This window comes from Clarias gariepinus, chromosome 4 (assembly GCF_024256425.1).
Source record: "Clarias gariepinus isolate MV-2021 ecotype Netherlands chromosome 4, CGAR_prim_01v2, whole genome shotgun sequence".
Classification (NCBI taxonomy): Eukaryota; Metazoa; Chordata; class Actinopteri; order Siluriformes; family Clariidae; genus Clarias; species Clarias gariepinus.
The window spans coordinates 6,606,471-6,620,610 of record NC_071103.1 but is presented as its reverse complement, the minus strand read 5'-3'; the positions used below and the strand labels follow the sequence as shown (position 1 = coordinate 6,620,610).

Here is a 14,140-nt window from a genome sequence, read left to right as displayed (position 1 = left end):
CTATAAAGTGCCACTAAACTTTTTAACATTATAGTGTTACACCCTTTACCCAAAATGGACTTGGAATCTGCAGAATATATCTAACCTGTAGAGAATTTGTATCAGGCCCAGAACTATCAAGAACTTGAAGAAACTTGATCTCAGCTAAGGCAATTACCAGAGATAAGGTTCTCGCATTACAACTCACGGCCTGATCCAAATTACTTGAAAAGTGGCAGGGATTCTTTACAGTAAGTCACATAGCAAGACAGAGGAGTCAGATTTGAAGTCAATTGAAGGTGTAGACTTGGTGCACCTCAATTTCCTGATGCCACTGGAAGCTGCAGCCCAAGAAGAAGAAATCAGTACCCGAAATAAGTCTAACAGTCAATGGCCAAATTACCCCGGTTCTCATTAGAACCCACCTATCACCATTCAAGAGAGCACTTGTTACCCAGTTGCAAAGGGAAATTTTCCAGTGTGCCTCTATCTGGTCACTTATATTTCTTCAGGCATGTTTGCACACATTCACCACTACCATTTACTAAGGTGCAAAAAGTGTGGTTCAGGTTCAACTCAAGGCTGTGCTGAATATTGGACGGGGCACCACAGTAATAAGAGTAGCCCTGTGCTCTTGGTGCCCAAGGTCAATGGGCTAGGGTGTTTTTGTATAAACTGCAGAAGTCAATTCATTTAATTTATTGCCAGTGCTACACATGTATGTTTTTTACATAAGTTATCCATAGCACGTATAGTCTACACTCCATTTATTAAAGGGTAAAAATTAACCAGAATCTGGTGACATGACCAGTTGGTGTTTGGGCTTACATATGGGCCATGTCATGTTCCACAAACCAATTTAAAATGATGTTTGCTTATCATAGTGCTGGACATACAGCAAAGGGATGGACAGCAGCAATATGCAGTTAGGCTGTGGCATTTAAATATTGCCAATTGGAATTAAGGGGCCCAAAGTGTGGCAAAAAATATCCTTCACGCCATTACAACACCAGCAGCAGCATGAACTTTTGATACTATTGATATATACTTTCATGTTGTTAATGCAAAATTCTGACCCTACCATCTGAATGTCACAACAGAATTTGAGACCAGGCAATGTTTTACGGTGTTAATAATTGTGCAAACTGTGTATTAAACAGGCTAACATAATAGAGCTGGCTCTTTTGTCTAAATGCATGACATATTTTTACTTTATTTCTGTTTAAGGAAACATACCATTACTAATGTGGAAATATTTAAGGGGTATGTGAATATATATGCAAAGATTAAAGATTTTAAAACTAATGAATAACTAGAAAGCCAAATTCAAGAAACCATTTTCCATTCTATCAAGGAAATGGAATCAGAACGAGTAAAACTGGTGGTAGAGGTCACATCCAACAAGCGAAAGATGCAGGAGCTGGAGGATAATCTGCTGTATAAACTGACCAGCACACAAGGTTCCCTTGTGGAGGATAAGTCTCTGGTAGATGTGCTCAGAGTTACGAAAAGTACGGCAGAGGAGGTATGTAGGTCAAAAGACATAAAAAAAAAAAAAATAAATTTAATGTAGCTTTCATTTTTTATTTTATTTTTTTTATTAGTGACAGTGGTTAAGATTGTATATATGTACAGGTAGGTACAGTTTACACAAACTCACTCACACACACACATATATATACACATCTCATAGGGGATTTATATGATCAACACCAAACTAGGCCAATATGATCTTAAGACATTCCGGATGCAAAATTGCAAAGGGATTTTTGATATTTTAAATGGTTCAGCTGTGGCAATGCTTTAAACTTATGCCAAAAAGTGGCTACTAACTTCCTGAATGACATCATATTGAGTGAAAGGTTTTTCTGGGATCTGGGGCTTTTTGGAGGTCTTAACATACTCAAATAAAATGATCATCGTTGCTTTCCAAATTTATTTTTAACAGTGTACATTAATACAGAAATCATCCAAACTATTAAATAAAGTCTATGTAATTATGTAGTTAAACAACCCAGAATATTTTTATATTTTAGATTGTTAAAAGTAGCTACATTTAGCCTTGATGACAGCTTGGCACATTCATGCAATTCTCTCATCAGATTCACAAGGTAGAGATACCTGGAATGGTTTTCAAGTCACAGGTGGGTCTTGTAAAGACCTATTTTATGACACTTCTTACCTTTTAAATGTGCTTTAGACCATCAGTTGTCTTGTGCAAAGGAAGGATGGGTACAGAGCCAATAACCCTATAATTGCTACTACTGTAAAACTACTGTACAAGTCCCTTTTATGGCAAGAAACACTGACCAGTAAAGAATGACCAGTCTCAGAAACCCCTAATTCACAGTACCTCAAACTAGAGCCCACATACAGTAAATGCTTTTGGAGTTCAAGCACCAGGCATATTTCAATAGCCACTGTTCAGAGGAGACTGCGTAGGTCAGGTCCTCATGGTTGAATTGTGGCAAAGAAACCATTACTTAAGAGTGGACTTGTTTGGGCCCAGAAGCACATGGAATAGACATTAAATCAATGGAATACTGTTTAAATTTGGGAATTTTGGGTTTAACCACCACATCTTTGTTAGATGTAGAGAGGGTGTAAAGATGGTTCCTGAATGTGTGGTTCCCACTAAGCATGGATTGTCATTGTGTGGAGGTGTGATTTTGCTTTTCTCCTTGTGACACTGTTGGTGACAGTCAAAATTAAGAACATACTTAACCAGCCTGGCTATCACAACAATTTGCAGCAACATGCCATCCCATCTGGTTTGCATTTCGTGGGATCATCATTTCTTTTCCAACAGGACAATGACCCAAAAACCTACTGAATAGGTTAAGTAAGACCTAGTTGTCCAAGAATGAGACTGAAGGAGTGCTGCATCAGATAACCTGGCCTCCACAATCACCCATTCTATTCAATCCAATTGAGAGGGTTAGGGGTGAAGGGATGAGTTGGAAAAGAGAGTGCAGGAAAGGCAGCCAGTGAGTACTTAACACCTCTTGGAACTCCTTCAAGAGTGTTGGATAACCATTCCAGGACTACCTCATGAGACTGACTGAGAGAATGGCAAGAGTGTGCAAAGTTGACATCAAAGCAAAAGGTGGCTACTATATTCTGGATTATTTAACAAATTTTGTTGACTACATTACTCCATATTTGTTCTGTCATAATTCCAATGTCTTCAGTATTAATATATACACTGTTGAAAACAATAAAAAAAGGAAAACCATTGAATCCTGAAACTTTATACTGTATATCTTCCTTAGAATATTCTAAGGAATTTTTTTTGTTTTTGTCAGATATCCAAATGCTTCAGTTTATACCCTTCCATTAGTTGTTTTGGCATCAGGTACACCCTCAGACCACAAAAAGCAATCACTGCACGCTGCTCTTCTTTTGTGCAAATCACATATAAGACATCACTTTTTGCTTTCACTGCAGTTAGAAATGAACTGATGCAACACGTTCACACCTACACAGCAGTGCCTGGGGAGACAGTAGCCTTGAATGGAGAGTGCTGATAAGACAGTGCGGCCAACAGACGTTTGAATATAAAAGGACTCACCCCTGTATTTATAAAAACTAATTTAAATAAACACTCAAATTTACAATAAAATATATGTATACACATTTTTCATGTGGTTTGTGTAGTAGAATAGTAATGATACTATTAGTACAATTAGTCTGTTCGTACAGTATTATTTGTTACTAGTAATCCAATACTAGTACATTATATTGCCTTGTGTATTCATTTTTATTTTTTTACTTTTTCCAAGGTAAGAGAGAAGTTATCAGTGGCAGCAGAAACTGAAATAAAGATCAATCATGCTCGTGAGGAGTATCGTCCAATAGCTACAAGAGGCAGCATCCTCTATTTTCTCATTGTCGAAATGAGCCTGGTCAATGTCATGTACCAGACCTCACTGAGGCAATTCCTTGATATTTTTGACAATTCCTTGGAAAAGTCACCAAAGTCTCAAATTACCCAGAAACGACTCGATTACATAATGGATTTCTTGACCTATGAGGTTTTCCGTTATACAGTTCGAGGCTTGTATGAAGATCACAAATTCCTATTCACCCTTCTTTTGGCACTGAAGATAGACCTTCAAGCCCAAAATATTTCTCACAGCGAGTTTCATGCATTTATTAAAGGTACGTTCACGAGTTTAGTATGACGGCTACAACATACAGTTACCCAGCAAGTATTACAGTCTTATACTGTCTGTGCAGTCATTTCTGGATATAGATAATGTCGAACTAAAAGTGTACTGTGCGATTGTTAGTACTGATGATAGTATCATAAATCCTGTCTAATAAAGGCCACACATGATGTTTGTACTAGGAATGTAAAGTTAAACACATTTTCATTGCATGAATATAAATGCAGAACTTTTTTCTTCAGTTAATCATGCTGAATAAGATCTCTTAATCCTTAAATAAATAAAAAAAATAACAAAGAACACAATGCACACCAACATATCTACTGTAAGTATTTGAACATTATTGAGGAGCAACATGTAATTATGTAACATTAAATATCAGCTCATAATAACACTTATTGCAACTCACATAATGCTCACATTCTAAACCAGCTGATGTTCTTTGCGCCTCCCTGACGCACACACACTGAGTTATGACTGACAAGCAGGCATGGCAGTGAGTGTGATCACTCTGAACCCTGACCTACCTTTTTAAAAAGCGCAGCCTTAATTAGCCTTGCTTGCAGATAATGCCGAATTGTAATTTGCTAGATTACTGTACATTTCGTACCTGAAACAGATTAAGCTTATTGATAAAAGATTGTAGTTTAAGTGCAAGGTCAGGGATTGAAACTATTTTTTCTCAGTTCCTAATCATCGCCAATGAAATTATATAATTATATAAATAATTTCCCGATTCATTAATATTAACAATAAATCCAAATATTTGTAATAAAATAACATGGAAAATTGTAAACCTTTTCTTCTAGGTGGAGCATCTCTTGACTTGAACTCCGTCGAGCCCAAGCCAAAGCGATGGATCCTGGATATGACGTGGCTGAACCTGGTACAGCTATCTAATCTGCATCCCTTTAGTAAACTTCTACATCAGGTGGCATGCAATGATAGGGTCTGGAAATCCTGGTTTGAGGAAGCCGCTCCAGAGGATGCAGCCCTTCCTGATGGATATGACAGTCTGGATGCCTTTCACAAGCTATTGCTGATCAGAAGTTGGTGCCCTGACCGCACTATTGCACAGGTAACATAAAAAACTTTTTCCTTCACATTGCCTAAAACAACAAAGGTTGAATTTATTTATTTATTTAAATAATTAATATGGTTATTGATATGGTTGATTAATATGTTTTATTGTTTCTCCTATAAATGTTTTTTTTTTTTCATTCTAATGTAATGCACTGAGTAGCTTTTTTTAAATAAGCCATGTTGGAATTTATTGGCATGCATCAAGCAAAGAAACTAATTAACAAGTTAGAGATTGCTGAAATAACTGGAAGTTGTTTAAGAACTGTCCAACACATAATTAAAATCTGAATAGAGGTGAATTGTCAGCTTCATGGGAAAACTGTTGATGAGAAAGAAAATATAAAGAATTCATATGATTGTTTCTAAAGACCAAAAAAATCTATTAGCTAGGGAGCTTAAAGATTAAACTTTGGACCAATGGAAAAACATTATGTGGTCTATAATTATTACAGATTATTTTACTGTTTTAAAGCAATGGTTTTGTCTCATTTGAATGGAAGCATATGAAGTGAAGCATCCATCATACATAGTGACCACTGTACAAGCCTCTGGAAGCTGTGTTATGATCTGGGGTTGCTTCAGTTGGTCAGATGAATAAAATGTCAGCTGAAGACCTGAACGTACAAAATGATCATGTTATCACACTTCAATTTTTACACATGAAAATAGTCCTGACCCTAACCCAATTAAAAACCTGCAGATTTTTAAGGTCTGTAATGGTTTGATTAGAATGGGATCTCGGCCAAACATACAGGGTAGGTGAAAATTAACTAGACAATATTTAATGGCTATAGAACTTGTAGTATCACTGAAGCACCACCTCATGGTGCACCACACTATTCTGCTCTTACTGTGCATGCGTGGTTAGACCAGCATTTTCCAGGACGTTGGCCAGGATGAGGTAGAACCCATAAATGGCCTTCAAGAACCCAGGACTCACACTATGGGATTTTTTTCCTTTGGGGATACACACACTAGAAGACATGGGGGCATGGATTCAGGAGATTCTCAGCAATATCCCAGACGACTTCCTTCACAAGACCATGCATTCCATCCCCAGCCGATTGAGGAAACTGGTTGACGCCACTGGTGCCTATGTGAAAATTTTGAGATTTGCTTCAATTTTCTTATGTAATAAAGTACACGTACAATAAGAGTTAATAAATTTGTACTGTATTAGAAATATGGACTTTATTACTAATTTTTAATGTCTTTTTACCTTTCACCCACTGTGTATATGCAACTCTGGACAGAACCAAATGTTGGAACTTTGCATAGGGTTGGTGAAAGCATACCATGGCGAATACACACTGCAATCAAATCTAAAGGCAGTTTAATGAAATATTAGTGGGTTTGACTTGACTGGAGTCAAGCAGAGTGTTTACATTTTCATTTATTCTATTTGAGTCAAAAACTAGTCAAATGGCAAATTGGCAAAATGATTAAGAAGACAGAGCTAGACTAACATTCTAGAATGCAAGTGAGAAACTTGTACAAAGCTTTGTAACACATTGTATATGATATTAATTAATAAATAAATAAATAATAAAAGCCAACAATTGACATTTTTCATGTTGGTGGGGACACAGCAAATTTATTTAAAAAAATGTAAAGTAAACATTTAATCTAATCATTCCTAAACTATCAGAGTCTAAAATGTTCCCTATATGTATCATGTGGCTACTGCTATAAAAAGCGTCCCTGAAATGAACTTGAACAGCTGATCAGCCACTGAGCTTTAAAGTCCCACCCCCTGTGAGATTCTGTCAGTCCATTGCTCTTTTACTGTCCTAAGGAAAGCCCCTCACACACTTCACATAACATGAGAATGCTTAGTATAATTAAAGCCATCTGGCTCATAATAGCGTCTCATATTTGGAGCTCTGAGTAATCATAAAAATATATGTGAATAATTCCCCTATAACTCTGAGCAGAGGTTAACATACCACATAATGACGGTGTGCCAGACACACCTGTTTAGTCTCCATCATTTGCACAGCATACTATTTTTGGGCACTGCTATTACTGCACAGAATACCCTTATACAGGGATGTCCAGACCAAGGCTCGTCACCGTTACTGCAAAAGTACTTGACATACACACTGTCACGGTACGGTTTGTGCATTGATTTTGAAGTCAAGGTTTTATGGTAAACTGGAATGGAAAAAAAAAAAAAAAGAATTATGAATTTACTTTCCAAACATATAAACTTGTAAAAACTTGTAAACAGTAGTAAATGGCCCATAATTCCCTGAACACATATCTTTCTTTACTTATTTGTTACTGTTTTTTGCACATCCAAGTATGCACTTTTGTCTCAAGAGAGTAAATAAGACAAGACATGTTTTAAATCAAGTCAAACTTTGTATAATGATATATCTAAAGCTAATCCTTGTATATATGGTATAACAAACACAATTGTAATAATTAACAATAATTCTGGTGTGCTTGTGCCCTGCCACTGGTTTGCACCCCATCAATAGTGTACCGTTCCCAAAATGTGTGAGGTGTTTCCCCTGTCAGCCTCATCCTGGTGCTCACTCACACCTGCTGACTTACTGGCCATCAACTTATACGCCTCTAAGACAGACTCACACCAGAGTAAGAGAAACTGTTGTCTTCCCCTCATCTTCCCCTCTGTGAATTCCCCCAAATTCCCCAGGGTTGCATGCCTCCTAGCGATACAGTAAGTATCTCAGCTGACCCATGTACTAGTCCCACAAGTTGAGACAGCACAAACATCCATCTAGTTCTCTATTATGGCCATTTGGTATGTCAGACTCTTGAGTATAAGAGGATTTCCATTTTGAGTTTCCAGGTCAATCCTCTGAAACGTTATGTAGCAACTACATGAAGTCAGATGATGACCTGAAGATACTGAACTGCCAGGTTATCAATCAGATGAATTTTCTTTTCATAATGCCACTAGCATATTCAAGGAGTCCGATTGTGAAAAAGTGTTTTTGGAAGCATGAGGACTCATTTTCACACATGACCTGGCCATTACATTGTGTGCTGTAATCTAAGCTGAAAGTGAATGAATGAAATCTTAGAGTGTGTGACTGTTGTTTTCGGCCAGGCAGTGTGCTTTACTTTGTTAAATGATGTTTGTTAAAATCCTGACACAGACCTATACATTTGTGGCAGGCACGAAGGTATGTCACAGAATCAATAGGACACAAATACGCAGAGGGTGTGATACTGGACATGGATGCGATGTATACAGAGAATGACAAGAGGACGCCAATCGTCTGCCTTCTCTCTATGGGTTCAGATCCCACTGAGAATATACAGAGGTTGGCAAAAACAAAGGTATGTCACCTTGAAGCGGATTAAAGATTGCATGCATTTTGAAACTGTAGTCAAATACAGATAAAACCTTATTAGTATTTTAGCACAAATATTCTTCTCATAAAGGCCTGTTTGGCTACCCGTTGTGGCTGTCCCACAACTAACAGCCTGTTGCACTGATGAAACATTATTGAAGACTATGTTGCTTTGATAACAGCCTTCACCTCGTCTGTACTAAGGTGTTTGTCATCTTCCTCTTGACAGTATTCAGGTCAAGTACAGTATGAAACATGGTCAGCAAACCCATTAGTTGTTATTTTGGCGCTGTGTTCAGATGCTAAGTCCTGCTGGACTTAACTATACTTAACTTCTCATTTACAAAGCAACTTTTTTTAGGGTGTCCTCTGTCAAACTATTTCCATGGGACAAGGACAGGAGGTCCATGCACGAAGGCTGCTGACCCAAAGCATGTCAGAAGGTGGTTGGTTACTGCTGCAGAATTGTCATCTTGGTCTGGACTTTCTGGATGAACTTTTAGAGTCCCTCACTACTACAGAGACTGTCCATGACAATTTCAAAGTTTGGGTTACTACAGACGTACACCCAAAATTTCCCATCAATTTCCTTCAGTCATCAATCAAATTCACTAATGAGCCTCCACAAGGTATGTGATGTTTTAGGATTTTCTAATAGTTTTAAATGTACGTAAGGGCAGGGGTAGCTCAGTGGGTAAGATATTGGACTACTCATTGGAATACTGATCAAAAGGTGTCAGGTTCAAATCTCATTACCACCCAGCTGCCACTGTTGGGACCTCAGGCAAGGTCTATAAACCCCCAATTACTTAGATGTATAATAAAAGTATAAGTCATTGGGGATAACGGCACCTGCCAAATGCCTTATGTGTAATTTAAGATTTGCACACACAGGGTAGAGTATGTCCCTTTACAGACAATTCTAATTTAATGGATTTAAACCTAATTTCCTGCTTCAAACAAGAAGCAGTGTTACATCCAGCAGAATTGTCTGATAATTTAATCTAACCACAATACATCACTATGTTTTGGGTATTGTAAACTATGGAGTGTCATTCATGGCCTATAATAAATACAAATATATGACACTATTAAGTTTCATCTATCCTGCATGACTTTTTTTAAACAGAGTTATGCCTGACTATGCATCCTCTCTTCTTTCTTCCGAGTTCATGTCACTGCAGGAATACACTGTTCACATATGCTGTATGGAGCCACACTTCTTCAACCCCAAGAGTGATGATAATGATAATGTCATTTATTAATAAGTTGTACAATGTCATGTTGTCATATTGCACACAACCCTACAGGCCTATCCTACACTGCTGGCTGTGGTGGGCTAAGATAAAAAGCAGCATAAATACCTTTTGACACCATTTCAAAGCTTTAACCAAAAACGCTTTGGCGTTTGTGAACACCATATTTCAGTACATTACTCATGCATACTTATCACAAAGCTATATGGGAATATATGGGGTGTGACATACCAAAATCCAGAGCTGTATCGATTACTGCTTTTCCACATTCAGGTTGTTTAATGAATTAATGTGATGCACATGCATATTAAAGACCTATTTTATTGACATTTCATGAGAAAATTGGTAATAAATATACAGGTCAAGATAATAGCTGATTTTTAATGAGGTCATATCATCTACATATGTGGTGATGCTTTGAATTTATGGTAGATTTTTTTAACTTGTGTAACTTGTGTAAAAGAGTTGTGTTAATTGTGATTAGATAAAGTGCTACACTTAATTGGGCAGTCTTGTTTCACACTCCATATGTAATAATAGTAATAATAATAATTTTTATTTATATAGCGTCTTTCCGGAGCTCAAGGTCACTTTACAATAAGTATATGTATTCACACATTATATAAAGTTGAAGGCTTATTTTTGGTCCAGGTTCTATTAAACCATGGCCAGTGCAAAATCTGGTGATATTTTAATGTGCACTGCATTGTAATGGGTACTGTGTTTAAAGCAGGGTTCTGGGATGGCACCAGTCACAGAGATCAGGGTGGTTCCTGTAACTCACCAGCTAAACAATTACAGTGGCTCTATCTGTACATGCATACTGTACATCCTTACTCTGTTAGAAACAATATGCCATTTTATAAAATTTGCATTGTGTTTAAGGTTTTACCTGCCTTTAATTCTTTTGTCATGAAGGCGTGAAAGCTGGTTTAAGGAGGACCTACAGCAGTATTGCTCAGGAACAGCTAGAGATAACCAACATGCCACAGTGGAAACCTTTACTCTATGCCGTAGCCTTTCTGCACACCACTGTACAGGTCAGACTGTTTGTATAACTCGTCATTTTAAAATGTCAGTTCCCAAACTCCTACAGCATCAGTTCAAGTTTGGTAACTACACTCAGCGTCCACTTTATTAGTAATACACTGCATGCATTGCTTTTAAAAATAGTGAATAGACAGAAAGACGGAATCCTAGTAACTAAGTTGTACATTCTTTTTTCTGATGTCTGTATACATTTTATTTATGCCTAAAAGGAGAGGCGTAAGTTTGGTCCACTTGGCTGGAATATCCCCTATGAGTTCAACCAGGCAGATTTCACATCAAGTGTGCAGTTTGTGCAAAACCACTTGGATGTGGTGGATGCCAAGCTTGGTGTGAACTGGAACTGTCTGCGCTACATGCTTGGAGAGGTGTGTAGTATGTTTTGTTTTTATTCATGCATACATGTATATACTGTATATAGTGTATAAACATTTGGCCTATCTAAGGTTTTTTTTACCAAAGTAAAAGTATATGAGTTAATATTAAATAGTGCAGACATTTTCCCTTTCAAATTGGAACGTGTTGTTTTCCTGAATAGGAAATTTAAACAAGCCATAATTAGTCTGAAATATCAGTAAAGCAACACCCCAAATATAAAGCAAAGGGCACGGGCAAATCAACTATTTATCTTTATAACAAGGAAGGTAAGAAAGAAGGAAGAATAGAATAAAAGACTGAAGGAAGGAAAGACAGAAGGAATGAATGGTGGAAGGAAGAAGGGAAGGAAGGAAACAAGAACGAAGGAAAGAAAGGGATCCTAAAACATAAAGAAATATTCACAAAGATATTCAAAAGGGAAACTGCAAAAAGCTTTTAAAACTAATTCTATTTAGCCATGTTAGATGAAAAATGTTTGTTTCATTAATCTATTAACTTCTTTAGGTTCAGTATGGGGGACGGGTCACTGATGATATGGACAAACGACTTCTCAACACTTTTACGCGTATTTGGTTCAGTGAGAGCACCTTCGAAGACAAGTTTTGTTTCTATAAAGGCTATACTATACCAAAGGTTAAGATGCTGCAGGAATACCATGCCCATATTGATACTCTGCCCCTGGTCGACACACCGGAGGTAGGAAACAGTCATATTTATTGTGAAATGTTTAGAATGTGTGTTAATAAAGATTAAAGGTAAAAGTTTCTTCATATCTGCAGAGTATTTAGTAACCAATGACACATGGCGAACCTAGCGAAAGCTAAACCTTTAATTTTTTTTTTTTGTATTTATTAGGTTTTCGGCCTCCATTCAAATGCTGAAATCACCTGCCAGACAAATATGGCCACTGAAATTCTCAACACTATTATCAGCATCCAGCCTAAAGACAGCAGTGGTGGGGGAGATGAGACACGGGAGAGCACAGTTCTGCGACTCGCCAGTGAAATGCTAGAGAAGCTTCCTGCTGACTATGTTCCTTATGAGGTGTGTCTCGCGCTGTACATGTACTGCTTATGGCTCATTGTTAAGTATCTATATATGCCACCATGTATAAAAAGCAGGAGAAAATAACAGGTATTGCAAGGGCTGGATTGGTAATCTGGCATATTGGGCATTTTCCTGGTGGGCAGACGCACTTCGAGGCTGATACAGTATTTAAATTAATTTATTTATTTATTTAATTAACCACACATGGACTGACCCATCATGCAGGCACAGCAGCCCATTGGTTTGTCTATTATACCTACAGCGTAAGCCCTAGGCAGAGTGATGGGCTGATGGCAGTGCATCACAAAAAATAAAATATCGTAGAAGAAATGGTTTTCTTTTGTTTTTTTACGAATAATTATCTGAAAAGTGTGGCGTGCATTTCTATCCAGCCCCCTTAAGTCAATACTTTGTAAAACCACCTTTCGCTGCCTATAATTTGACCCCCTGAGACACACTAACATGTTTTCCATGATTGTGGGATACCCACATAGTTCCTTACGAGATGAGAAACTACTCTCTGTATCAGTTAGAGTTAAAAGATTTGTTGACTGCTGAAACACATCACTGCAGTAATTATTCAATCAAAGTCTCTTAAGGATTTTCTTACTTAAATCCAAATTGTTTTTTTACGTGGGTGTGTGTGTGTGCAGAGTATAAAAAGAATAATAAAGCTGAAATACGTAGGTGATTTTTTTTTTGTTTAGTTTTCCAAACATAAAAGGTGATTTATAACCGTGTTTATACAAACAGTGGGTTTAAAAATATTTCACACATATACGGTTTGCCCCTAATGTGTCTCTTCCTGTAATGTCTTATTAATGTAGGGGAGATTTGTAGCTGGTGATTTGATCCAGTCCTCCCTGCAGGACACTTTACAGGAGATTTATGCATGTGAACTTCCCACCTGAATCAATAAAAAGCTAAATAATTTGATGTATACTATCACCATCTAGTGAAAGTAAACCTTTATTACAAGTAAATAATAATAATAATTTTAAAAAAGCTATTCATTGAATTTATTTTGCTTGTCCACAGTTCCTGCATAAAGGATAAAATAGACCCCATGGAATAGCAAACGGAGAAGATAGCTCTATTCAGATGGAATGAAATGTACACAGGGTCTCCTTTTATACATTTGCTGATTTGTGAGCGATTTACAATTGGATTGGCCGTGTCAGCATTTTCCCCCTTTATGAGAAAACATACTGCCCTAATTGCTTACAGTTTTTCATCGTTTTTAGATTTGGCGCAAACATTTAAATCCCATCAAGATTATGCGGACGTTGCCATGCATTACAGTGTTTGACTACTCTTACATGCCATATTGGCATTAACATATTAGAGTCCAATGAATATAGGCGGAAATACCGTGCCCACATACTGGTGGTGTGTGTGGAAGAAGCGATGCCTATATACCGGTGGTGGAAGAAGTAGTCAAATAATTTACTTAAGTATTATTTAAAGTATAAAAGTAAGAGTCCCCCTAATGCAACACCATAATATTGCATTACGTGTGTCTACTGTATGTATATTATGTTATGCACAAAAGTGCCTTTGCAGGAACTACCCTGAACGATGCAAATTACAGTGCTGACATCACTAATGAAACCATCATATGACATATTTAAAAGATAATTGTCCTCACTGTGTCAGGACACACTTTGACTTTCAGTTGTGTCAACTTACAGGCTGAAAAGCCATTACTGTACATAAAATAACACAGCTTTTTATTTTTTTAAGTATTTTATTATTGTTTCATTCATTTATGAATGTATTTATTTTACACTCATGCTTTACTTAATGTCAATGTTACATTCAGTAAAAAAATATGCTGTAAGTCATAATGTTACTG

The 14,140-nt window shown here is 37.1% G+C and overlaps 1 protein-coding gene across 1 annotated transcript in view; it reads left to right on the top strand.

Annotated features, from left to right (window-relative positions):
• The window catches only part of dnah5l (dynein, axonemal, heavy chain 5 like), an 87,194-nt gene that overhangs the window by 70,921 nt on the left and 2,133 nt on the right, over positions 1-14,140 (top strand). Inside the window, exons 67-75 of the mRNA XM_053494473.1 lie at positions 1,334-1,504; positions 3,762-4,140; positions 4,958-5,226; positions 8,379-8,543; positions 8,919-9,186; positions 10,732-10,853; positions 11,073-11,228; positions 11,743-11,934; positions 12,094-12,282. Of these exons, the coding sequence (XP_053350448.1) occupies positions 1,334-1,504; positions 3,762-4,140; positions 4,958-5,226; positions 8,379-8,543; positions 8,919-9,186; positions 10,732-10,853; positions 11,073-11,228; positions 11,743-11,934; positions 12,094-12,282 (1,911 nt within the window). The remainder of the gene's footprint in view (positions 1-1,333; positions 1,505-3,761; positions 4,141-4,957; positions 5,227-8,378; positions 8,544-8,918; positions 9,187-10,731; positions 10,854-11,072; positions 11,229-11,742; positions 11,935-12,093; positions 12,283-14,140) is intronic.